Source organism: Bacillus rossius, chromosome 14, assembly GCF_032445375.1.
Source record: "Bacillus rossius redtenbacheri isolate Brsri chromosome 14, Brsri_v3, whole genome shotgun sequence".
NCBI lineage: Eukaryota > Metazoa > Arthropoda > Insecta > Phasmatodea > Bacillidae > Bacillus > Bacillus rossius.
In genome coordinates, this window is record NC_086341.1 from 6,028,464 (window position 1) to 6,054,968 (window position 26,505).

General features: G+C 40.0%; 1 protein-coding gene across 1 annotated transcript in view; it reads right to left on the bottom strand.

Annotated features, from left to right (window-relative positions):
* LOC134539088 (collagen alpha-1(IV) chain-like) overlaps positions 1 to 26,505 on the bottom strand; it is a 192,764-nt gene that overhangs the window by 8,445 nt on the left and 157,814 nt on the right. The window contains exons 15-30 of the mRNA XM_063380819.1: positions 25,575 to 25,690; positions 21,960 to 22,153; positions 20,763 to 20,969; positions 19,296 to 19,401; positions 17,943 to 18,122; positions 15,856 to 15,971; positions 14,316 to 14,406; positions 11,908 to 12,065; positions 10,998 to 11,196; positions 9,671 to 9,870; positions 8,895 to 8,994; positions 4,623 to 4,808; positions 2,562 to 2,676; positions 1,183 to 1,360; positions 411 to 489; positions 144 to 314 (exon numbers count right to left, since the gene is read on the bottom strand). Coding sequence (XP_063236889.1) covers positions 144 to 314; positions 411 to 489; positions 1,183 to 1,360; positions 2,562 to 2,676; positions 4,623 to 4,808; positions 8,895 to 8,994; positions 9,671 to 9,870; positions 10,998 to 11,196; positions 11,908 to 12,065; positions 14,316 to 14,406; positions 15,856 to 15,971; positions 17,943 to 18,122; positions 19,296 to 19,401; positions 20,763 to 20,969; positions 21,960 to 22,153; positions 25,575 to 25,690 — 2,396 coding nt within the window. The remainder of the gene's footprint in view (positions 1 to 143; positions 315 to 410; positions 490 to 1,182; positions 1,361 to 2,561; positions 2,677 to 4,622; positions 4,809 to 8,894; positions 8,995 to 9,670; positions 9,871 to 10,997; positions 11,197 to 11,907; positions 12,066 to 14,315; positions 14,407 to 15,855; positions 15,972 to 17,942; positions 18,123 to 19,295; positions 19,402 to 20,762; positions 20,970 to 21,959; positions 22,154 to 25,574; positions 25,691 to 26,505) is intronic.

Genomic DNA, 26,505 nt, shown 5'->3' on the forward strand with positions numbered 1-26,505 from the left:
TAAATTTTGTAATAGTTTGGTTTTAGTACAAAAAAATGTTACTGCAAAGTGACAAAAATGATGATCCCTTAAGGATTGTGTTATGGAGGTTTGACAGTATGGATTGCAGGCATGCGTTGGCCGAACGTGGCGAGGGCACAGACCTGCCAGTCCTTTGGGGCCCGGGATGCCGGCTCTCCCGGACAGTCCCGCCGGCCCCGGGGGTCCCGGAGGCCCAGGCCTCCCGGGGCGTCCCGACGGCCCGTTGTCGCCGCGTTGTCCCGGGAACCCGTCGCTGCCCGGCTTGCCCATCAGCCCCTGCTCGCCGGGGATGCCTGCAACAAGACGACCACCCCCCCTCGCTCGGTCACGCGACTCCGCCCCGCGCCGCGACTAGCTCCGCGCGACGGACAGACGGCCCCGGAACTGACCTGGGGTGCCCTGGTAGCCGCGATCCCCGGGCTGGCCGTCCAGACCCAGCCCCACGTCTCCGATGTCTCCTTTCAGTCCCTACGACACACACACACCACTGTCAGCGGCTGGAGGGACTTCACTGGAACACTTCGCTTCAGTCGAGGCAAAACAACCCCCATGCAGGCATTCATGGAAAACAAGCAAGCAGAAAATCTTAACATACACGAACATAAATTATAATATACTGATTTGCATTTTTTTAACTATGACAGTAGAACCCTGTTATAATATTCCTGCTTCAAACGTTCCTAAAAGAAAATGTATTTATTTCCTGTATATATAATGTCTCAAATAGTTCATTTCCTCCTTATAATGTTTGCTTTATAAATTTCACTAAGTGAAAAAAAAAAAGTTTTAAAAACCTAACTATTCCAATACTTTATCCCATCTGTGAGGATTAACGTGTTAAAAGGTTTACTCTATACTTTACGTACGGTTTTGTTTACAATTACTGCCTCACGTAGATGTAAATTGTTCAAACAGAATTGTATGGAAAAACAAAATGTAAGTACCCCAGAGCACTAGCGCTACATGTTAGCACTGGCTAACGTTGTGTATTCAATATATCGACGGACGTATAAGCTTTTTCCGTTGACCCTAGACTCGGACAGGTGAAAGGCTAAAATAGGTCTTTTTCACACCTATTCATAGGAATTAAGTATTTGGCTCATTATACTGTAAGCTGAATGGAAAATGCAAGGAACTGAAGACAGCTTGCACCACATGTACCTTGAGGCCCGGCAGTCCTGCCAACCCCGCGAGGCCGAACTCCCCGACGTCCCCCCTCTCTCCGGGCCATCCCGGGGCTCCCGGGAGCCCGTCCAGCCCGGACTCGCCCGCGATGCCCTTGGGGCCCGGCATGCCGTTCATGCCCGGGAGGCCGATGTCGCCCGTCTGCCCCTTGTACCTGCCACACCGCGCACGCTTCGCTACAGCCCACTTCTTCATCAGCGAGGGAGGGGGGGGGGCCATAAATACCAGTCCAAGTTGTGGGGAGACATTCCACATCAAGGGTTTCTCAGTACTGGACAATTTGGCAGGTTCACTGACTCGTGTACGTTAGACTGCACAATCTTATGGATATTGGAACCAATGCCGTTCTAGTGATTGGCAGCTTCTTGAATATCTTTTTTATCATTGACTGGGAAATGTTTGGTTCTGTTTCCAAAAGAAATTTCCAGGAAATTTCAAATTAATTTAGGCACAGTCGTGAAAGTTTTTCTTATGTGAAAGATTTTGTAGTCTCTCCTGTGGCTGGTTTATATTCCAAATTTTTCCCGCCATGCTCATATCCAAAAAAAATTAAAGTGGAGAATGTAATAAAAATATGGTCTGCAAACGCAAAGTTGTAATTTTTGTGCACCAGTAATGTCAGGTGCATGTGTAACTATAATGATTGTTCTATATATGTTTGTACTATATATTGTTAATTCTTAATTTTGATTTCCACTAAAACTACACATAGACTCTTCCAGGCATCACAACAGAAGGTATAAATAAATAAATTTGTAATACCACTTGTATTGGTAAAGGTAGCACAGGTAGAGATTGGTTAGGCATTTTTTGTATAACATACGACATTGTGAGTGTGGATGCTGTGAGTTATGTTTATAGTTGCTATGTGCAATGTGCATTGCAGATAGGTGCCCCTTATTGTCTCACTTATACGTGGATAAATTGTTGAGTAAAGAGAAACAACACTTTCATAATTCTTTTGTTACTTGCTTGAATTTGTTGGTAACCTGGAGTTTGGTTGTTTCATGGTAATTTTTAAACACATTTTGTTGTGTGAGCCATTAGAAGAATATTATTTGCTAACATTCTCATCCTGAAGTCCTTTTTATTGTTGCTACCTTTACCCTTTACCTTGGTACTGGTGACTGTGTTAGACAACAGAGGTAGTGACTGTACAACGGTATTTCAATCAAGCTGCAATAAGCTGCCCTATATAATGTATCTGCGAAATGAAATTTAACACGCCAGAAAACAGACAACACTGTACAGAAGTGAAAACCAACTGTAATGATAAACTCTGAGCAAAATGAGAACGCCGGCAGTGGCCAGGCGAGCCATGGCACGCCGGAGCAAAGCCCTTTCGCCGTGGTCACCTGCTTCCCGGGTGTCCCTGCTCTCCTTGCAGGCCCTTGAGTCCCGGCCGTCCTGGGAGTCCGTTCGTGCCCGGAGCGCCTCGGTTTCCTGGCCTCCCGCCCAGTCCCGGCAGACCTGCGGAAACAACGCTCTGCGTCGCTCACGGCTCTGCCTCACCTCACAGTTTCCTTTTTGCTGATTCCAAGTCTCGATGGAGAAACGTTTAGAATATGAGACTATAGACGACAAGTCATAATGGTCCAGTGCATTCGTCCGTCACCCGTCGCGTGACTTCCAGCCAGTCATATGGCTTGAAAAATCCCACCTGTTCTTCAGTTTACTTTCGACAGATGGATGGTTGAAATTATAACCTCCCAAAACAAAGTCTGAAAGATTTTTTAGTTTGTTTAGCTGCTTTCATATTACGTTTCAACTTGCATTCGAACATGTTTTAAAGTTTGATGTTTGAAGTAAAAACTGACAGAGGCACAAAAGTGTAATTAATTAACATATGGCAACTCAAAAATATGTTAAAATAAGTAAATATTAGAGTGCAAAAACCAAAAATTAGTTTAATGTTTTGTAAGTTCTTAGCGTACATGATGGCCAAACTAATAAACCTTTACTAGAGAAATTTTCTCAACAATTTAAGCATTCTAGTCAGTTGGCGGCAGATTATTGTGAATCGCTCGGCTTGTTGACGGACAGACGGATGGCAAACGCATGGATAATGGACGGATGCGACGGATCATTGAGAATCCAGCTTCACTCAGATGAGAAAATACATCAAATTTATTTAACATCATATCTTGGACATATGCCATTGCTAGTTTATGCTGATTGTCAAAGAAACATTCTCAGGAATGGACCACAAAGAAGAACACTGAATACAACAAACGAAGAACAAGTCAGTATCAGCTGATGTAAAATGTTGCATGCTTTAACAGCACAGGCAAACACAGAACCTATGCGGACAATGACGGGACAGTTGCAACCAGAATTGCACTGAATTCCCTGTATTGTTAAAACATGTAACATTTGACATCAGCTGATACTGGGTTTGTTCTCAGTGTGTTCACGAATAAATCTTTGTTGTTTATTCCTGAGGATTTTTTTTTTATGACAATCAGTGAAAACCAGAAATGCTATGTGGCCAAGATTTTATTTTAAATATATCTTCCATTTAAAGAATCATTCAAAGAACAGAAAAAAAAACTTACTAGTGAGAGCTTATGATGATAATGATGCGATTACACACAAAAATATTTCAATTATGAATATTTTCTTGACTTGTGAAAATGGTAGCTAATGTGTATAATATACATGATGCAAAAACTAACATTAAAAATTATATAGAAGCACATTCAAAGGAATCAAAATTAAAAGAAAATATATATTCAGTAGCGCAACAGGGGCTTAACTTCCAAGCCGCACAGTGGAAGAACAAAATGCTGAGGTAATACAGATTATGTCACATTCCCCCTTCCCCCACCCCTCCTCAGGCTGGTAGAGATGAAAGAAGCGTGACAGAACTGCTAGCTACAGCTGACCAGAGCAAGGGCACCCAACCATACTAGTTGAATCTGTGGGAAAGAGTAAGGTAGGGGGGGGGGGGGGGGGCTGTATAGGGAGGTGAGCATATCACTCTGCACACGTCGCGGCTTGCATACATCCAAAGGACACCTATACAATTTACACTACACTTGAGATACAGTCAAATTGGAATAATCCAAAAATTTCTCAAACCAATCATTCACAAAAAAAAAAAAAAAAAAATTTCCTCATCTGTAACTGCAGACTGCGCGTGATAAACTAATGCCTGGTGAAGGTTGAAAAGTTTTTCACTAAGGCCTGACCACAGATTTTAAATCGAGATTCGGATTCGGGAAAATTGGAATTTGACACATCACTACTTGTCTTATTTGTTGATGAGACTTAATTTAAAAAGAAAGAAGTAACATCTTAAGAGGGCTCCACAGTACTCAGATTTCTGCAGATGGAGTGCGGTACTGGGTACTATCTCTCCAGTTCCAACAGCTACACACATGACACAAGCTCGCACAGTGAAGACGTGATCGTACCGATGTTTCCGTCCATCCCCCTGGGTCCCGGGAGGCTGGTCCCCTGGTCTCCTTTGGGGCCCTTGGGGCCGTCGAACCCGTAGTCACCGGGAGCACCTTTGTGTCCGGGACGGCCAGGTCTCCCGGTGCGCCCGTCTATACCGGGAGTGCCCGGCTCCCCCCTCTCCGCTCCGTATCCGGGCGAACCTGCAACGCCACGGGAAGCGCTTCAGCCCGACTCCGGAGTGAGTCAACATACATCGTATCTGAGAGCACCTTGAGCGCCAGTTCATGAACGTACTGTAACAGGAGGCAAGTCAACTGGAATAGGAATAGAAATTGAAAAAAACGGCACATTGGTAACCACAATTTTTTATCCCACAAAGAGTTTTAACGTTAAAATTGAAAACAATGAGTTGTAAGGCGCCTAAGGCTTAAGGTTGAAAAATGATGAATAAAACGAATAAATGCTTTAATTTAATATACACAAAGTTTTTTTATTAATAATTCAATGTCTTTCAATATTGTGCAAATGAAATTATTTCATATATATTAAGTGCATCTGTGCTATTTATTGTTGATTTTAGCAGCAAGAAATTAAGTATCCACAAAAAAAAAAAGAAAGTAATATAAAAAATCTAAAGGACATCACAAATAAAAGCAAATTTTCCCAAAAAAACTTTTGGGCATACAAACATACATTATATTCATAAAAGAAAAATATATCAGCCCCCAGTTTTTTACCTAGGTGAAGTATAAACTTCAAAAATATAAGTATACCGGTATTTAAAATATAAAACAAAGATTTTTTAAAGTGTTTAAGTACAAAGTTTTAAATAACATCAAAATATTTCCAGTGATGAAAACTTAGATTTCCAATAAGGGTAAAATTTTCACAGTTTTTCGTTTAGAGCTAAACTTTCTGAGATATAAGACTTTTTAGTAATTACAAGCATGATAATTCGTAAGGTACCTAAGGTGCCCATTGAAAAATGATGCATATAACAAACACTTTAATTTAAAAATTAAGGCACGTTCCACTTAGGGTAGCTGTATTTCAAATGTTACTCTATTGTTATACTTCCATTTATATTTTATACACATCTCTATGGAGTAGCCTAATAGTTGTGCTTTATGAAATGCCTGTCTCCAAGGTATACATATCTCTTTGGCGTTACAGAGTCAGTGAATCAGTGATGAGCGTAACCACAGAATAAACAATTGTTAACAGAAGCGACAAAGTGGGTTTACCCGCGTACTCGCCCATCGTTTGTTTACTTTTCGGTCGCCATCTTTTCGGGGCGCGTTTAGCCAATGCTGGGATAGCAGTTTTGTCGGATTTCAATTAAGTACTGTATTAGTTAGTGATTGCGAGTGAATTCTGGCACTGTAAATGATTTAATTATGTTGGCTTCACATTTGCGTACATTGATTAACATTATGCAAGTTTTTTTTTTTTGTTTTGTATTGACGTCTAATATCTTTGTACAAACGTATACTCACAGAAGATCTGACAAGATGGACAAAATAAGCTAAACAAAATGACATAATGATATGTTGTCCTCCCATTAAGAGCTAAAATTTACAGACAAGAAAGTTTCTTCAGTTAGAGTCAATAAGAAAATGGTTAAGTAAACTTAAATGTTAAATTAATTTGTGTTATGAGATTCTACTTATTTAACAAGCCAAAAAAAAATTGGTAGCTATTTAGGCCTACATTAGAAATACCTAGATATGATGTGCATTTACAAAGTTTATTATAAGTATGTAAATATATATTTTATACGTGTTAACTACATAACGTAGGGGCCAATTAAAAGCAACGACTTAAAGAAATTCACTCTCAACAATATTACATTAGCCCTACAGGAAAATAAATCACACGTATGTTAAGTGTGGCATTTGTAATATAAATGGCATATTAAATTATAGACAAAAATCACTCTACATTTTGATTGCTGTAGTCTTAGGTGCATTGTGGCAAAAAATAAATAAATAAAGGCATCGAGACACGTTGCATGGCAGTAAGCACAGAGTTACACAAACATCACGCATTATTTCCAGCAAACGAGATGGACAAGAAGACGCCTACTGGCTTTCAATCATTTAATAACATGTCGACGAGTTACACCAAAAATTATGCATTCTTTCTTAAATAAATTTGTTCGGCATTTACTGCACAATTCCCTGAATCACGGAACACAAGGCTAGAATGCGCACGAACTAGCTTATTTATTCCAATACAAATGAATAATGTTGATTGGAATCACGCATGAATACTCTAAATACTATGAATTCAAACATATTTGTGAAATTATGACGAATTATTGTATTTACTACCACACAAACTGTTCATTAAATCATACGCCCCTTACTTTCAATGGGAAAACATTGTTTATTTACATTCGTGTACGCCCCGAGAGCATCAGATTGCTGGTACGCACTAACCAAGGATAAAACAACATTTTGTCGCTTCTGTTACCAATTGTTTATTCTGTGGCGTAACTATACAAAGGATTTGCCTTTGTTTAGGAAGAGATAAAACAGTAAGAGATTTTCAAAGACCATATCATAGTATTACCACGCAGTATTTAGGGCCTGTGTGAAGCTTCAACTAAGCAAATCAATCCAAGCTCTTCTTAATATTCTATTTGACTTTGCCAGAATATTTGCTATTCATTTTATTTGAAGCGTTGGTTGTGATACAAAGATTTTAAACATTGAAACACTAAGATTTGCTCAAGAAAATAATAAGTTTGTTTTGTGTTGTATAGTTTGCTTGAATAAAGTTGGTTACTTAAAAAATGAAAAGTTGGCACCCTGTTTGCTCTTTTGAATGCTCAATATTAATATCAATCATGGTTATTTTATAATTTTTATTGACTGATGTCATAAATAGTGCTTGATTAGTTAGTCACTTTATCTGTTCAAACATTACAAATGTTAAAGATTATTTTTTAATTACCTGAATCCTGAATTTTATAAAATAAGTGTAATACAGCTTAGCTGAGAACAATATTCATAATCTGATTCAATTTCACGAATATTTTAAACTTTCAATTTGATATTCGCTACGCATAAAAAAAAACTAGTATTGGCACATGACAAACAGTATCATTAACAGTAATTTCAGAAAATGAATTCAATACCAAACGCCAATGACTTCACAGGGGAAGCTAGTTATAGCTGCCAGTCACTATTAAATCCAGGTGTTCCACTTTACTAAATAATATGCTTTAACTATGACAAAATTAAAAAAAAATTAAACAACAGAAAACTGTTATGGTGTAAAACCTTTTGAAAAACACGATGCATGTCTTTTGGTTCCTACATATTCCCCTTAGCCACGGCCAAAACACAGACTGCAAAACAAATAGCAAGTACGTAATTACTTTTCCGTAGCATCGAAGACACGAGCAAACGGCGAAAGAAATGGGTGACTCTGGCCGTGACATGCAACCGCTTGAAACAGCCGCTAATAAAGAAAAACCACCACCACCACCACCAAGCTAGAGATGTGTGAATCCTTGGTTTTCAGTTCGGTTCGAATCCGATTCGAATCCCTGGCAATATTTGAGTTATGAATCCGATTCCGAATATTAAGCACAGAATAATTAAAAATAACTGATTAATTTAAAAATAACGTGTGTTCTCTTTTTCCTAACTGTAACTACTGGCAATTATTTACTACACTGAGATTGAAATGTTTATAATTATGTATACTTAATTAATAATAAACACTTTAAAATATGAAAACCAAAACATATTCGATTCTCCAACTCAATCGTAATAAACTGCACGCCACAGGGAAATCTCAGTTTTATAAACGTTTCAGCACACGAAACCATTTATTCTCCAATAAATAGCCAAGACTTTTTTTCTTGTAGGCATGTAATTGTTTTTAGTTTATAGTTTGCTATACGATGAAATTTGTAATTATAGTTTAATCTCTTGAAATTCTTTTAATGTCACTGTGTTAATTATTTAATTTACATATCTTTCTTTGATACATCATATTATAAATACTTACGTAATAGTAGCATAATTTTATTTTGCACTGCTAGTATTTTTGAGCCGTATTAAATTAATTTATAACTTTTGTGAATATACGTAATACTGTTCGAATCCATGTACGTACAACGATTCCGGGTTCGGGTAACTGTGGATTCGAACCGTGTACCCAAAAATATCGGGTACTCGCACATTCCTACCAACAATAACAACAACAAGACAACAACACAACAACACGGATGCTCGGAGCGACAGAGGTGAGGTTGGATCCCGGATGCTCACCTGCTGGTCCCATGGCGCCCTGCTCTCCGGGGTATCCGGGAGAGCCGGCGAAGCCCGCGCTCCCGGGCTCCCCGGGCTGGCCTGTGTTGCCTCTGGCGCCCTGCAGACACCATTGCACAGTGGGTTAGCCAACACACCTCGCGTCAGCAACACGCGAGGACAAGACCAGGGTACCAAGGAATTAATCAAGCCACGAACTGTGGTCAGGGCCATCGAGATACCCCGGGGCCCGGGCCCCTACAGGATTCTGAGATTTTTTTAAGTGAAACTTCTTTGCCGAGGGGGCTGCAATTTTCGAGCGTTACGAAAACTCCGATCGCACGAGGGGAACAGTTAGGTACATGGTAGGGGGAACCGGTATAGGAGGAGAGTGCGTCAGCAGCGGGACCACTCCCAACGCATGCACTAGTGGTCGATTGGGAATACGGGGTAGGTACGTATCGGAGCATGCTACATGCCAGTTGTAACAGCTGGAAGGGGAGACGGCAGGGGAGAGGTAGAAATGACGCAGCAGTGATGCTACAGAATTCTCATAACACTGCTCCTGTTTGCCTACTTCTCAGTTTTCATGACATAATAACATAAAAATAAAATGATTAACAACAATTATATTGCAGAAAAAATGGTTGCCAGCAAGGATGCACTATAGCAAATAAGAAGCCACGACTGTCGATCAAAGAGTCTCTTTGCAGAGGAAGTGGCAGTGTCGTCAACCTTGGTAAAATGGCGCTGCTAGACAGCGTGACCGACGCGACTGAGCGATCTGCCACACACACCTTGCGTCCGGGCATCCCGGGCAGGCCGCCGTCCCCTCGCTCGCCGGGGTAGCCCTCCAGCCCGTTGCGGCCGGCGTCGCCCTGCTCGCCCTTGTCGCCGAAGCCCTGGCGGTTGTAGCCCGGGTCCCCCACCAGGCCCTTGATGCCCTTGGGCCCGGGCGGCCCCGCGGGCCCCATCGGCCCCAGGTCTCCCGGCAGCCCTGCGGCGGAACGACACACGGTCACGGCTCGCTTCGAGACCGATCCAACAGTGCGAGCTTTCATCTCGGCAGGAGGGCACAAACCATCGTACCCAGGGGCGTGCCTAGGGGGGGGGGACGACGAGCGGGACCGGATCCCTCCCCCCCCCCAGGGCTAAAAATATTTTAACATTAAATTCATAAAATGAAAAAAAAAAAAATATTTGGTATGATATTAAAATAAATTCAATGATACAAGCATAAATGTTTAATTAAACAGTATTTTTAGATAGCCTAAATCAGCAATATTGAACACGTATTTTTCAAAATTTTCCCGGGGGAGGACCCCCGGACCCCCCAGAAAGGCCCTAGCCTTCTGCCACCCCCCCCCCCCCCCCCCCCCACCAGAGAAAAATCATGGGCACGCCACTGATCATACCTGTTGATGTTTGGGGTTCTGATTTTAATGCAATTATTTACTTGTAAATTTACAGCTCTTAGTTTATAGTTTATTTTTCAAGTTAAAAAGTGTTGATTTTTTTTTTTAAAATCACACTATCACAATTATTCATTAATTTGGAGGGTGTTTTGAAAATGAAAAGCATAATGTATGACTAAACACCATTCACACCTCTCGCTACCTCACATCCATAATACAGCTACGCAATCACTGATTGGGAAACAAGAAGAAATGACCTGGACGGTGAAACTGTTCATGTTCTCATTTGAATGCATTCCAGAACACAGATATTTTATCAAATTAACTAGTGCATTTCCATGACGGCCAAGCCAAAATCCGGATTTCACTTTATATAGCTGTACCCAAGTAAGTTTAAAAGATCGAGACCACCAGTGATTGCATTGGAACAGTTGTTACAAACATGATTTTCCTGTTTAAAGTTAAAAAAATATATATATATATATATAATTAAATAAATAAATAAATGTAGTTAGCTCCACAAAATAAAAATAATAAAGTATGTACTATCCATAGGGACACACATTTTTTAATTAAATATTTAAATGGTCAATAGATGGCAATATGGTATGCACACAGGAGGACACTGACGGAATGACACAATGATTGTTTCGGTGAGCGGCAAGCAATCTGGCCGCTCGACCACAAAACACCGCGTGACGTGGCTCACCTTGGTGTCCGAAGAATCCCGGTACGCCGATGTCGCCCCTCTCTCCCGGCAGACCGATCTGCCCCACGGGGCCCGGCCGGCCCCGGAGTCCCGGGGCGCCCGGGATGCCGTCCCGACCCTTCTGCCCCGGCTCCCCCTTCCTGCCCTCGTCCCCGGGGCTCCCTCGCAGGCCGGCGTCCCCCACGTCGCCTCTCGGTCCCTGCAACGCTCACCACGTGTCACTGCTTACAAAAAAAACAACACTTTCAATGAAAATGCACAATGTAAATTCAAATTCCCAACAAGAAACATGTAAAATGTAAATTTATTTGCTTATTTATTTATCAATTCGTTACATGCCTACCAACGGCATAAGGCCATGGGTGGTAGGCACGATAAAACATAAAAATATACATAGACAAAACAAATAAATGAAACAAAATGAATAACATTTAGGACAATACTATAATAACACATACACAAGACAACACAGCAAGCAACTAACGGATAAACAAGAACAAGTTTCATAATTATATAACAACAGTAATGATAATCGATTACCTGTTTATAAAAAAAGAAATTAAATATGGTAGCATCATTAAACTTAAACATATTAAAATTAAATTAAGATAAGAAAAATTGTTTTATATTTAAATTATTTTTTGATAGACATAGCAACCATGTTTATTACAATTTGATATAATTCTGTATAATATATCATTTGATTTGCCTAAGGAGCATAATAAAGGTGTCTGTCGACTGTTATAGGTGGGTACTTTAATCTCAGTATTGTCTAGAATATTTTTGCATTTTGTTATATTAGTATAACAGTTATAGATAAAAATGTTGGCATGTCTGTATCTTTCAAACATAATCCCACAAACACGTTGTTTTCCTACAGTGAACACCGGCGAGCGAGCCGGCGGCTCACCTTCGGTCCCGGCCGGCCGTCGAGGCCGCGCAGCCCCGGCTCTCCCTTCTGGCCGTCGACGCCCGCGAAGCCGTTGATTACGACGCCCGCATCCCCGGGCTCCCCCGGCAGGCCGTCTGCCCCCGGGCGCCCGGGCAGCCCCACCGGGCCGTCGAACCCTGCAAGCAACGCGCTCCCGCTTGCTGCACTGGCACACTTCGGCAGGCAGGCGGCGGCCAACACACCCTGCAGGCTTCCAAACACCAGGCGGCCACGGACGAATGTCACAGTTTCACTTTAACTTTGACTGTTCACAACATATCATACATCAAATTGAAGGTAAACTAACCTAGTTTTTTTTTTTAATGTTCAATATGTACAACTTCAGCTATACGGAACACATGCAACCTAAAGTCCGATTCTTCCCACAATTTGGTTAACACGTCCGGAGAAATGAAAGCAATAAATAGCCTCTTCAATTCTTTGTCTCAACTCTGGCCAATCATTAGGTAGTGGCGGAACGTAGACACGATCTTATATAAAGCCCCCAAAAGAAAAAAATTTGCATCGCATTATGTCAGGTGAACGTGGAGGTCAGCAAAAAAAGAGCTCCACTGTCTCGATCATTACGACCGATTCAACGGTCAGGAACTTCGACATTCAACCACTCTTGTACAAAGATATTCCAATGAAGGGGGCTCTATCCTATTGCCAAATAGTTTACAGGTTCACCCTCTACTAATGGGGGTAAGATAGGTGGCGTAGAAAGCGAGAAAGCAACAAAGCAGTATTCGCTCATGCGTTTATCTAAAACTATGTGAGTTACTCTTTAATTGTGACGAACAAATACTTTACAATGCTTACAATTGATACTACTAAATTTTATAACTGGAAAATTTTTTCATGGACATACTGTAATGAACCTCTTTTTGATACATACCCTGCAAACATTATCTTTATCTCACTGTTTCCTAATTATTTCAGATTTATTGTTTTTGTTAGTAAACAAATTTTCCAGTATATTTTACTGTGGTTAAGTGTAGGTATAAGTTAGCCAATGCCTAAAATTATTCAATCATACAAAAAAAGGTTTTGGTAGAACTTTATGTTTAAATCAAATGGGATTGAAGCAGATCTGTAATATCGGAAACCCGGTTTACCAGGAGAATTTGAGAAGAACCAAAGTAAGACAAACGTACAAACATAAAATATTGTAAGCTTGTAAAGAACAAACTTCAAACCATCTTTACAGCTTAAAATAGGTTGTCATACATGGGAAACTCATGTGTACGTACTATAGAGTCTACTTCTTGGGAAAGTTGAAAAGTAACTTATGAGCTTCTTCTGCATTAGTGCTTGTTAATTTTATTAGTTTTTGTATTCGTACTTCAAGGTTGGGTAGATCTATTGAGAGATATATTGTGGCCTTTTTATTTTTCAACTGTCAAAACATGCTTGTATATCTTCATGCTTTTGTTTTAATCATAGTGGCATAGGGGTTCCTTAAGATAATACATCACTGGGTTTGCTGCCACGAAAAGGCTGCATACCAATGAGATACCGACCGCACCACCTTCTTTCTCCCACTCGTACAAGGAGCATGGCTTCACAAAAGCCCAGGGGAGGGAGGGAGGGACAGAGGGGGCAAAATACTTGCGGCCTAGCCCCAGGGAGGCTCAGTTGAGTTTCGAAATTTTTTCAATGCAGAGTTTACCATGAGAATAATAGGATGAAATTACAAGTATTTTGCTAATATTATTAAATAGCAGAATCCGGCAGCTTTTGTCCTGCCAGTGTTTATTTATTTACCTCTATACATCTAAAATGGATGGTTTGTATGTAATCTAGAATCTACAAAGAGTTTGAAATGGTATTCCATTTTAAATTCACTCACCAAATACTTATCACAGTCACAATCACTAATCTGTTGTTTCTGAGGATCAAGGACAGTAAAAACCACACTATACATAATAATTTTCATGGCGATAGGTTGAACAGTTTAGACGTTTATGCGCCAAAGCGGCGAGTTTTCTCCATGAAAAAAAAAAACACTTTGATGTGTCAACTTTCATGGCAGTCACACGGTGTCAGAGTTTATCAACTTCATACATACCAACATCCTTTATATATATATATACACACACACACACAGACAGACATATATATACACACACACACACATATATACACACACATACATAGATTGGAAACCTACAAGTTATGCAATATGCTCAGGTCACATTTACAGTTATGGCCACTGAAACATTTACAGTTTTATAAACATACACACACACACACATATTAAATGGAGGGGTTCAAAATTTTTACACTAAGTAATGGGGGAGAGAACCGACAAAATAATTTCCCCCGGGGCCCTTGGTTTCCCTTGACGGACCTGCAAATGCACAGCACTGTGCAGGTTGCCTCACCTGCATCGCCCGTGTCGCCCTGGGGGCCGCTGAAGGACGAATCTCCCGGCAGCCCGTCCACACCTGCTAGCCCAAGGTCACCTTGCGGACCCTGCAAGTTCAAATCACAAACGCAAAATCAATTCCGGTTTGCATGAGCTGTTTCTCGGTTGAAAAAAAAACTTTAAGCACACATGTACCAACAAAACTTGGCATAGTGATGTATATTAAAGACACCAAAGTGTTTAAAATTACCTACTTTTTCATAAGGATATGTTTAATTTTTTTATGACATCATATAAAATAATATTCTTATTACAATAACGTGTGTTCATTTTTAAATTTTTCTATAAACAATAATTTTTGTATTTTTGAGCTACTAGAATGGGATGTGTGTCACAATAAAGCCATTGAAATAGTAATTCAAGATGTCTTTTTTTTTCTAGGAAATTATGAAATGCAGAAAAAAATTAAAACAACATAAATTTAGACAAGATGGCCCAAAGAAAATTCTCTACAAAAACCAGTGTCACCGATATTGGAGATAATTCTGGTTAAGTTACTGAAAACTAAAGCTTATAACGCAGTCAGTATTTACATTTCCCCAAAAGACATGTGAACAGCATCTGCTGCACAAGACTACGGACCTTACATGCGAGAAAAGGAGATAAACCTTTTTTTTGCACAGAACGTGGACACCTGACACGCTGAAAAAATAACTGATTTGATTCGACAAGGTTACCGTTGCAAGGATATGCAAAAATACTTAAGACAAGACATTCAAAATTAGAGTGGGATCCAACTCGCTGTTCATAAAATTGGTCATGCCAGGGCACCAGGTAATGCAAAGGTTGCTCCATATCCATTACTGAATCAATGAACAAAAAAGAGACAGTTGCCGGGAATAATTTCCTGAATATGCTTTTTTATTATGGTTAACGCTGTCTTTTTTGGTGCTAAAATGGCCCTTTCATGTAGCCATAAATGCGAGTTGTAATTTTCCAGTGTATCTAGAAACACTTCAGCTATCAAGTAGTCTAGTATTGCAGAAATTTAAGAGAAATGAAATTAGACCAGTAGTAGCTGTGTCGGCCCCTCACAATGCTACTATTGGGGTGCCTCATCAGAAATATTAAGGTTTTTGCATAGAAAAAAGAAAAAAAATGTTGAAACAATTTGAGAAAAGTAATTAATAACACCAAGGTTTTACTTATATTTAACCTCTTACAACTTACGAAAACACAGTCCAATGTTTTACATTTTAAAATTGATAATATACTAACCTAAAATAGTGTGGGGTGGCCCTTGCATTAATAGAATTTAATATTTTATTTATTAAGACAAAGTAAACATAAATAATACCATATATATTATGTGATTCCAAAAGTAAGACAATATTGGTCTTCGGGGAGGGGGGGGAGGGTTGAAATGGGCCACCCCCGATATTACGAGTGCAATCCGTGGAACTGTGAGCATATGTAAAATCAGCGTTATAGTGTATGCTTTGCGTGTTGGCGAGGATGATATGGAAAGCGTGGAGATGAGCGTGATTGGACCGTACCTGGAATCCCGGGGGACCCCTGGGGCCGGGCGCCCCCGCGGGGCCGAACTCCCCGGCGACTCCCTTCGGTCCCATGAGCCCGGGCGGGCCCTGCCTCCCGGGAGAGCCCCTCACGCCTGCACACAGCGCCGTCAAGTCGGTGAGCACAGGCCACGAGCAACTACTGCAACTACAAGCAGGACTGCCTGCAGGAACACTGACACAGACCAGGGCTGAGTCATTCTTCTCTTTCTCCCGAGACCCATCCTTTCCGCCCTGTTAGCGTGTGCCTGAGCAGGGGTGCAACGGGGGGGGGGGGGGGGCCAAGGGTATTTTGCCCCCCCCCCCCCTCCCCCCTCTGAAACCATGAAGTGGGGGCAAACGGAGGCAAAGAAAGTGCTGTGTAATCAATTTTTAGATAATAAAACTGCTTAAATAGCAACATTTTCCAGCTTGAAATACAATTTTTCCCGGGGGAGGACCCCCGACCACCGGCTTCAATAAGGGGGGATCGAGGATTCTTTATAAAAAGGTATATTGCCCCCCCTTTTGGAAATTTGGTTGTTGTGCCCCTGTGCCTGAGTGCATTAGAGTGCATTAGGGGAGTGAGTGATGGTGATTAGACGCTGAGCAACGAGCCCATAAATAAACTAAAATTACAGTAATTTTTTTTGGTTTTAACCCCCGTGTTTTACTTCTTTCCACAGCATCCTAAAATAAATCCAGTTTATTTAATTTGTAGTAAATGGTATTGCAGTGAGGCCATATCCCGGAACATTTTTAAATGGGAGCAGAGGGTTCCTGAAGTGGAATATTTAATTCATAACTGACATTATTAACAGTTAATTTCATGTATTTGCACATGTATTGATTTTCCTGGATTACAAATTTGGATGCTGCAGACAAGAATGATTCTCTTTTGAAAATAAAGTGGTACTTATTTTTTTTTTTAATGGTGCAAAAGAAAATGGTGTAAAATGAATGAACATGTTGAAACATGGATAACCTATAGTAAATAACATTACATGGAACCTCAGAAGAGTGCAGTAAAGTGTAAAATATGAAAATAAAAAAAAATGAATCCTGTAGTTACATAGCCCTATCGGCAACTGTAAAAACGTGGAAAATGACTAATATTCATATGTAGATTTTTACACACTGGAAAAACAAACAAATGAGTAATGCCTCTAAGAAAGAATATGGCCGCTATCTGGTGGTGAAACATTTTAGTTAAGGTCCAAACATATCGTTGATCTATAAATTTTCCTTAAATGAATTTTTATATGAAAGGGTCACACATATACATAATACAAAATAGATTTACTATTTGCAGGAACGTGACAAAAATTCTGTTATAAAGCTAAAACATATTCGGAGATGAATTCTGTATGATTTAAGTGGACAGTCTCCCATTAAATTGAAGTTAGGCAATTAAATTTAACGAAAACCTGCAGGAAATTAGTTTCTTGATTTCCAGAATCGCTACTGTTTATTTTTGGTCTTTTTCGTGACTCTTTCATGACCAGTTATTCAGTTTCGTTACTTTTTTTGTGATTCTCATGACTTTGGTACACTGATGAATCCAGGAAAAGGAGGGGGGAAGGGGGGAGTATAGCCTCCCCCCCCCTCCCCCCAACCTGAAAAATTTAAAAATTTTCTCCTAATTCCTTATCATAGTTTTACCAAACTTACTTAAGTATTATTTCACTGCAGTGCTATATCGTGGGCGTACAAGGAAACCCACTAAGTCCGGTTAGATAAAAAAAAAAAAAAAAAATGAGATGTTCGTATGACAAAAGTTCAGTTTAATGTGTTTCATCATGACAAGTATATTTCATGACAAGTATATCATTATTATGATGTTAGATCAAACACGTTTCAGTACCGTATACATATTTTACAATTTTTTTTTACAAACCCGTATGAATATAAAAATCAAATTTTTTTCAATATTTCATTATACGGACTTATAAATGGTTTTCCTTGTACGTCCACGATATATAACAGGACATTTTTTTACTAAATATTTCAGTTCTAAATGTACTATAAAATCGTATCAGCAGATTGAACTTGGCCCTCCCGTGACGAGGAGGCAACTGGCAACTCACCTGGCGTGCCCCGGTCGCCGAGCGGCCCGGGCTCGCCGGGCAGCCCCGGGGTGCCCATGCGGCCCCGCTGGCCCGGGTAGCCCTTGGGGCCCGGGTCCCCGGTGACTCCGCGCCGCCCCTGCAGGCCGATGTCTCCCTTCAGTCCCGGCACGCCCGGCACGCCGGGAGTCCCTTCCCGTCCTGCGCACAGACACACACACACACACACACGCTCCGCTGGAGTCGTCCCCACGGCCAGCGCACGCTCGCAACCATTCCAACAAGCACGGCGGTCATAACTAGCTGATACCCGGCACGTGCCGCTATGCCTCTTCCAATTAATTTCGTGATTTGCTTGAAATAAGAACACATATCGTTGGCTTACTTCTAAAACCTCATAATTCCAGATGTTACCAGTTTTATATTCCGGAGATAAAACCTCGTAAGTCAACTCTACGTAGTCTCTTTTCTATTCACAAATTATAAAAACACGTATCTTTGTCAGTCAAAACCGTACTCCGAAAGCTCATAAATTCTCCTGTAAAATTGACTGAAATGGAGTTACGAGGTTTTAGAAGTAAGCCGACGATATACAAAACATCTCTCTCCATCTCTCTCTGTCCATCTCTATAAAGCTTATTATATTTCTCTATATACAAAAAAATCTCTATATCTCTCTATGTTAATATGTTTCATATCTATATCTCAACTTGTCTCCCTATCTATGTACATATATCTCTACATTTGTATCTCTCTATCTGTATCTCTCTATATCATCCTATCTGTTAAGTATTTCTGTGTTTGAAGAATGTTCTAATGTATATAATTAAAAAAATATATAACTAATATCAGTTGCAAGACTTAAAAAAAAGTAAATTTTTTTCCAATTTTTGTTTATTAAATTTAATACGAATTTCATGCTATCTAAGAGCCCCAGGAAAAAAATGTGTGTCTTATTAAGAGAAATGGTATTACAAAGATAAAGTGACACGCAGGGATGCCAACTTGGGGGTTTTCCCCCCAAATTTGGGGGGAACAAAGCTGCAATGCTGTTTTTTTTAGGGGGTAAATTTATTTAGGGGGATTTTTTTTAGCGGGTACATTATTTAAGAAAATTTTTGAGGGCGTGAATTTAAAGTGTATATCTTGAAAACAAAGTGAAGAAAGAACAGCAACACAAGTGGCGAAAATAATTTCAGCTCTCAAACAGGGTGTACAATAAAAACTTTAGAGGTTTTTTTTTTCTTTTATCTAAATCTAGGGGGATTTGAAGTTGGTCCTAGGGGGAACACTCTGTAGGAGTTGGCATCACTGGTGACACGGTGACTCTCTGGCCCCTGAACAGAGCCAGTCTGACGCCTCGACGCTCCTCACCTGGCAGTCCGACGGCCCCGAACAACCCGACGAGCCCGGGCAGGCCGGGGGCTCCGGGCGAGCCGGGAAGACCCGGCACGGTGTCCCCGCGGGTTCCCCGCGGGCCCTGCAACACCCCCCAAGAACCACTCGAGACCCCTCGTGCCCGACGCAGCGAGACCCTCTCAACGACTCTGTCTGCCTGGACACACACGCTGGATAGCATCTGGCAGTGTTCACTCATCTTCCACCCACGTCACTGTCAGGCAGAAACTGCCATGTGCATTGCAAAGCAGGAGCGCACACAATTTCATTTCTCGAGGGGGGCGGGAGGAGTAGGGAAGAGGGATAGACCCACTTTACCCACTGGTTGCTTTCAAATTTTTTCCTTTTGTTGGTGGGAATGAATAAATTTTGATACATTCCTCCCCTCCTGTTAAATAAAAAAAAAAAGAAAATTGCTATGCTAAAGTAGGAAAAAAAAATTACTTTAGGTATGTATTTCTGAGTGTTTTTACAATGTCAAGGTGTTTACTAACTAAAACTAAAAACACAAAATAAAATTTTTGTCCTTATTTTAAAAGACATGTTCTTTTTATTTACAATGCACAGAGCAGTATCTGTTTGAAAGTGATTTTTTTTGCTAATTAGTATTATTTATTTTTACTCCCAACATAGTATACCTATTATAAATCTACGGTGTAGTTGGCAATAGTATGCGGTGTGAAAAATTGTATTTCAGATAAAAGAAAGATGCTATCCACAGAGTGTATGATTTTGGACTGGAACACTTGTCACTTCAAGCAGGAACGTACCCAGAATTTCATTTTGAATGGGGTAATAATAGAACCACCCTTTTTGCTGTTTGCTTTCAAATTGTTCCCTGTTGCTGGTGGGAATGATTTATTTTGATCAATTTTTTTTTAGGATTTTGTATGCCCCTCATCCTGAAACTGTTAAAACTAAACACTAGAGAGAAGATTATATGGTGAATTGCGACAAAACAGAAACAACACCGAAAAAAGTAAAAACCCTGCCAAAACACAGCATAACACCAAAATGCAAGTTATATCATGGAATTAAGTAGCATTTACCCAAATTTTAATTCCAATCATAAAAATTTTTTTTTTCAATGTTTTAAATTGAAGGAACGTCGTTATTTTCGGGATATAAAAATTGTACCAAAGTGTATGGATCAGAAAAATTAATTTAATTAGTTTTATTGTTCATCTCTTATTGAATCACTTTCAAACCACAAACGCTCGGTGATTTATTTTTATTGTTCTGAATATATCTGTTTTGGACCAATTTATTGCATTTTATCATACCACTACTTTGGTGGAGTAAGAATCACAAAACAACTTTTATAAAAATAAAAACCATAACACAGAAATCCTCTATTCAAAAGATTAAATTGGAATAATAATAAAACCACAGAATGATGTCTCTACTGGCCGGGGGAACGGAAGGGACGGAGCGCGGACTCACCGGCTGTCCCGGGAGCCCCTCCGCTCCCGGCGCGCCCTTCTCCCCCTTGGCGCCCTTCACGCCGAACACGCCGTCGCGGCCCGGCACGCCCTGCGGTCCCTCGAAGCCTGGCTCGCCCTTCTGGCCCCTGGGGCCCATCACGCCGATGAAACCCTCCAGCACGTTCATGCCCGGGTCTCCGCGGGCCCCCTTCTGTGCCCCGTAGCCCTGCCACGCGACCACACACCGTCATCTCTCACTTCAGTTTCGTTCCTGACACTCACCAGAAAATGCATATAACTAATGGATTTTTCAAAAGAAATTTTCAAGTATACTAATTAGATATTCTATGTATGTATATGTTACGAATAAAGCTAGAAGAAATAAAGCTAGGATGACCTGGGTTAACTTAGCATTATCCAAGTTTGTTGGGTAAATAAATTTGAATAAAACATTTACCCGTCTACACCTGGGTCCACCCAACACTGACTGGGTAATGTTAAAAATTACAAAAACCAAATGATTGATAACTTTATTTCATTAATACCTTAACTAATTAACCTAACCTAACCTGACATGTTCAAAAATGATGCAAAACCTAACATTACCCGTTTAGCATTGGGTAACAAAGATGTACATGGGTAAACTTAGGTTTACTTCTTCTTCTAGCATTACCCGTGACATATATATTGTGTTCTTAATCATAAGGTTGTATGATTAATCATAAGTTTGTACATATAAACCTAATCATAAGTTTGTATGATACCAAAACGAATGGTTTATGATTGATACTGATATAGAATTGTATTTTTAATAATCATGCTACAAAATAACAAATATTTTTTTTAACATAGTGTAGTTTTGTTGTTACATATCACCTGTTGTAACTATTGACATTGCGCTTGAGTCATTGTCGTAAAATATAAGTGCACATGTAATGAGTTAAAAAAGTATTAACAGGCCTGATATAATTAAACATAGTGTATTTTAAAGTTCGAACTCAGGGGCAATCTGCAAACTGAGATTTTTTTTCAAAATTGAAAGTTAGTAAAAAATAAGCATTTTGCAACCACTGCAACTAATGATCGCTTCAATCAGCATTAATATTAAATGAGAGATGAAGCAGACACCTGGAAATACATACAAGAAAATATGACTTTTTGATAAAACTTCAGTTTTGATGGAGAAAGCACGGTCTAGGAAGCAGGGTCCGCTCACCGGCACGCCCCTGGGACCCTCGTTGCCCGGGTTGCCCGGCGGGCCTCGCGGTCCCTCGTTGCCCTTCATGCCCGGGTAGCCCTTCAGGCCCTGGGCGCCCTTGATGCTGAGGCCCGGGGGCCCACGGGGGCCCGGGGGGCCCGGGAGGCCGCGGTCTCCCAGCGGGCCCGGTTCGCCCGGCCGGCCGTCGAAACCTGCACCGCGGGCCACGCCTCTCTCACACCACTGTGATACCTCACCTATCAATCTGGCTGCCCTTTGGTCTTTACAAAAAAAATGGTAGATCATAAATAGAGACCCGGAAAATTCGCGGGTTCATTTCGTGTTATGCTAAAATTCCAATAATTATACCTTAGTGCTGCTTCTTTCATTGGTTCACTGTAAATCTGGGGGACTGAGGGCCACTCACTCATAGAAGTGTCGAATCACAGGCCAGCACCCAGTCGAGACGACTCACAAGTCAGCAGCCAATGAATAGTTGGCATTTGCCCGAGAGTGTAGAGGATTATTGGAGTCTATCCTGGAGGTCATTGAACTCGCAAATTTTCTGCGTCTCTAATCATAAATCAGTTCTTGCCTGGTTCTCTTTAAATTTGATCATTTTTATGAAATTCATTCAAAAATCTGTTACATTAAATTATAGTTACTCCATGAACACCAAATACAAGGAACAATCTGAAAGTAAGTTTTTTTATTTTTTCTCACGCGGAAAATTTATTGCCAAAAAAAAAAAAATACATGTCACCTTGCACTATTTTTCGACATAGTCTCCACCGACATTGAGAATATGTCGTTGCGTGCAATCAGTTTGAAGATAGTGCTCTGGTGAAACTCGGTGCCCGGCGATGCAAGGAACTGTCGCACAGTCCGCTCCACCTCAGCCTTGTCTTGGAAGTGATGTCCCGAGAGTACAGCTTTTTACTGCAGGGACAACAGCTCGCACCTCCACTGGCGACCACGTTGTCAGCACACGTCTGTCCGCCATCGTGACTTGTGGTTGAAAAAACCTCGGACACGCCAGTCTGCTGCTTCTCTCTCTTCTTCGGCGCTCTGCGCATGCGTCATTCCTTCGCTGACGCTACTTCCGTCATTCAACGGGTGTGAATTCTTACGGTAATGACGAAACTTACTTTTGGAACGTCCCTTGTACTATACAAGTAATTTTCAAACACATGATATAAAATACTGTTCAAATTGAAAAAAAAAAAAAAAATTTTCAAACATGCAACAAGCCCTGTGCTAATCAAAAAGGGAAATGTTTGCTAGATGTTGTATCATATAGTTCATGATTTCATATCCACAAGTAACTTAACCAATATTTTTTTTTTAATTTTAAGACCACATTTACTATGGAAATTAAAATCTGTGGTGTAATTTGAGACAAGGGTAAATGTCACACATAATGGAGAATATTTCTGAAGGAGGATGGTGTTTTGACAAAATCTGACAAAATCTGTGGCTCACAAACTTTAACAGATTTACAGACTCAGTAAGTCTATTGGATTGCAGAGATGAATATTTTTGACTATTTCTTTATCTGTTAATGTTTTTTTTTTTGTAATATTCAACAAATAAACTTAAGTCGTAAAGAGCAGATATTAGACACTGATTTTTTTATTAATTAATTAGTAAAATATTTTTTTTTTATTTCAGAGGCTTTATTTTTTCAACAGAGAACACAGCAAATACCTACTGCATATAGTGCAAAAAGAACACAAATTTAAACAATGCAATATCTGAAGCCAAATACAATGTTTAAATACTTGGAACATATTTATGTGGTGTTAAAGAAGAGAACATTAATTAGAACATTAAAATATTAGATCATATTTTCAAGAACATCAAGGTAAAGTAGAATATTATTTGCAAGAACTTTGATTCAATATACAGATGTAGTTTGGCCTCTCAAAAATATTTCAAAAAAATTTACTTAATCCTTTCTTTTATATCTCCATAGCAATAATGTCTCATGAAACATTAATAATATAGGATATTATTTTTATTTTTTAGGGAACCCCCTAAAGGGTGTGGCACATAAAGCATCTTCCTTCACAAATAAATTTCAAAATCAATACTAATGCTACATAAAACTGATACAAAAACCATATCGTAACAATTAAAACTACAAATTAGTTTCATTTTGGAGGAACCTACAAAACATAATAGTGAAATTTGAAGTGGGTTGGGAATTTGACAAAGTGATTTTTAATAGCTCAATAAACAGCGGGAAAAAAGTTGCAATCACAATATGTATTGAATAGGCCTGTGCGAAGCTTCGACTAAGCGAATCAATTGAAACTGTTTTTAATATATGATTTTACTTTGCCAGGAATCTTATTGTTCATTATATTTGAAGCTTCGGTTGTGATGCAAAGCCTTGGATCTGATGTGACGCTTCGCAATTGTTGCAAAGCTTTGAAAACATTGGAATTCTAATATTTACTCACAACAATATTTAATATTGTTTGTGTGGTAAATTTTTTGCTTGAATAAAGTTGGTTACTTAAAAAATCAAAAGGGCTCCATTTGTGTTTATGAATGCACAATATTAATATTATTCATGATTATTTTATAATCTTTATTGAATGATGTATTGTATCCTCACATAAGAAACAACACCGCCAAAGTGACATTTTTTAAAAAAAATTTTTCTCCATGGAAATGTAAGCATTTATCATCTTCTCACGAAGTGAATTCGCTGATAATCCAACAGAATGCACAACTATGGTATTTTTTCTAACACCGGCTATCATTCAGTTCCAGCATGGCCAATCAAATTATTAAGCTCTCCTGAAAATTTTGCTTTTTTTTTGTCACATAGGCGGTGTTGTATCATAAGCAACAATATAGGAACCAATTGGTTAATCACTTAATCAGTTCAAACATTACAAACTTTTGACAAATTTTTTTTTTACTTCAATTCTTTATTTTATAAAGTAAGCTGAATGCAGCTTTGCTATGTACAATATCTGCAATTCCATTTGACTATGTGAATATTTTAAACATTTGATCGGATATTCGCTTCAAGTCAAAAAAACTAGTATTTACAGGGGCATACTACCGTGTCTCCAGAGGTGCCCTTCCCCCCCAAACCTTATGACTCAGCCCCCCCCCCCCTAACCTAATGATGCGCCCCCCCCCCCCCCACCGAAATTTTTTATGCCATTTTCTCAATGATTTACTCAATTATTTTATAATATTAAACTTTTATAGTATTATATTTTATCACATTTCGCATTAATTAAAACCGATTTTCTAATAATAATTTTGGTTATATCAGGTAATATTTCCATCCTGTACCGACAGATGCCAAACTGTTTTTGCTGAGGAAAGTGCGGGGTTGCCAATTTGATTTACAAGATCCCGGTCAATTATCAAAGCACCAGAAACATATTTTCACATTAGAAGCTATAATTATGTAAATAATATATACATTTTTCTCGTCTTTTAACCACCCCCCCCCCCCCCCCCTGAAATTTTAATGACGCAGTCTGCGTCGTTACCCCCCCCCCCCCCCCCCCTCCTTGTGGGCACCCTTGGTGTCTCTTGAATGGATCCTGGCGAGGCCACTTACTTATGACTTTCCGCTTTTCGGCGATCCCTGCGGGCACTGACCTGCATCTCCGTACTGGCCCTTGCTGCCCTTGTCCCCTTGGGCCTGGATGAAGAAGTTCGGGACGTCGCCCGGCTCGCCCTTGATTCCCTGGTCTCCCTGCTGGCCCTTCTCGCCCCTGGAAGCACCGCCCACCGCCCACGCCCCCTTCCTGAGCGAGTTCCCGGAGCCACGCGGTCAGCACCACGTTCCACGCAGACTTGTCACCGCGATACAGTCTTTACTCATGCATTTATTTAACTGTGACATGCCTATCTACAGTTTATTAAAAAAAAACCTTATTTGACATATTATAAACCATGCATAAACACCCTACACTAACAAAACTATAACACAGGACAGAGGACGAACAAGGACAGCACAACCAGAGATCAAATAACGCAATGATAAAATTAAAATTATAAATAAAATTAGTTATAACTATACTATGTTAACACCCGATCAAAGGAAATAATATTAAAAAGAAAGAGTGAAAATATGCAAGATAAATACAAAGTTTATAAAATGCCGAGGCTAACTGTGCACCCCTGCACAGTCGTAACAGATGGGAGATGCAGGATGAAGGGGAGGGTGTATGGAGTTTGTGTCTGGTTCCTTCTGCTTCTTTTCCCTGTGGCTGCAGAGGAAGTATACCCCCCTCCCCCTCCCACTCTTTATACCTCCCAGGACCACCCTACTTCACCACATTCTTAACTTTCTCTCTTGAACTGAACTTTTTTATAACTGCCGCTTGGTGTTTCAAAAGAAACAAAAGTGTAACCAGAAAGGATCTATGTAGTAAATATGGAATAAATCTAACAATTTGAATAATTTTCAAGTGCTATGTACTTGAATTGCGATTTTCCAACCCATAAAGTCTGTAAATTCATAATCAAAAAGGTTTGGAGTCACATCATATTCAGAGTAGCATTATTTTTTTGGGTAAATACGGTA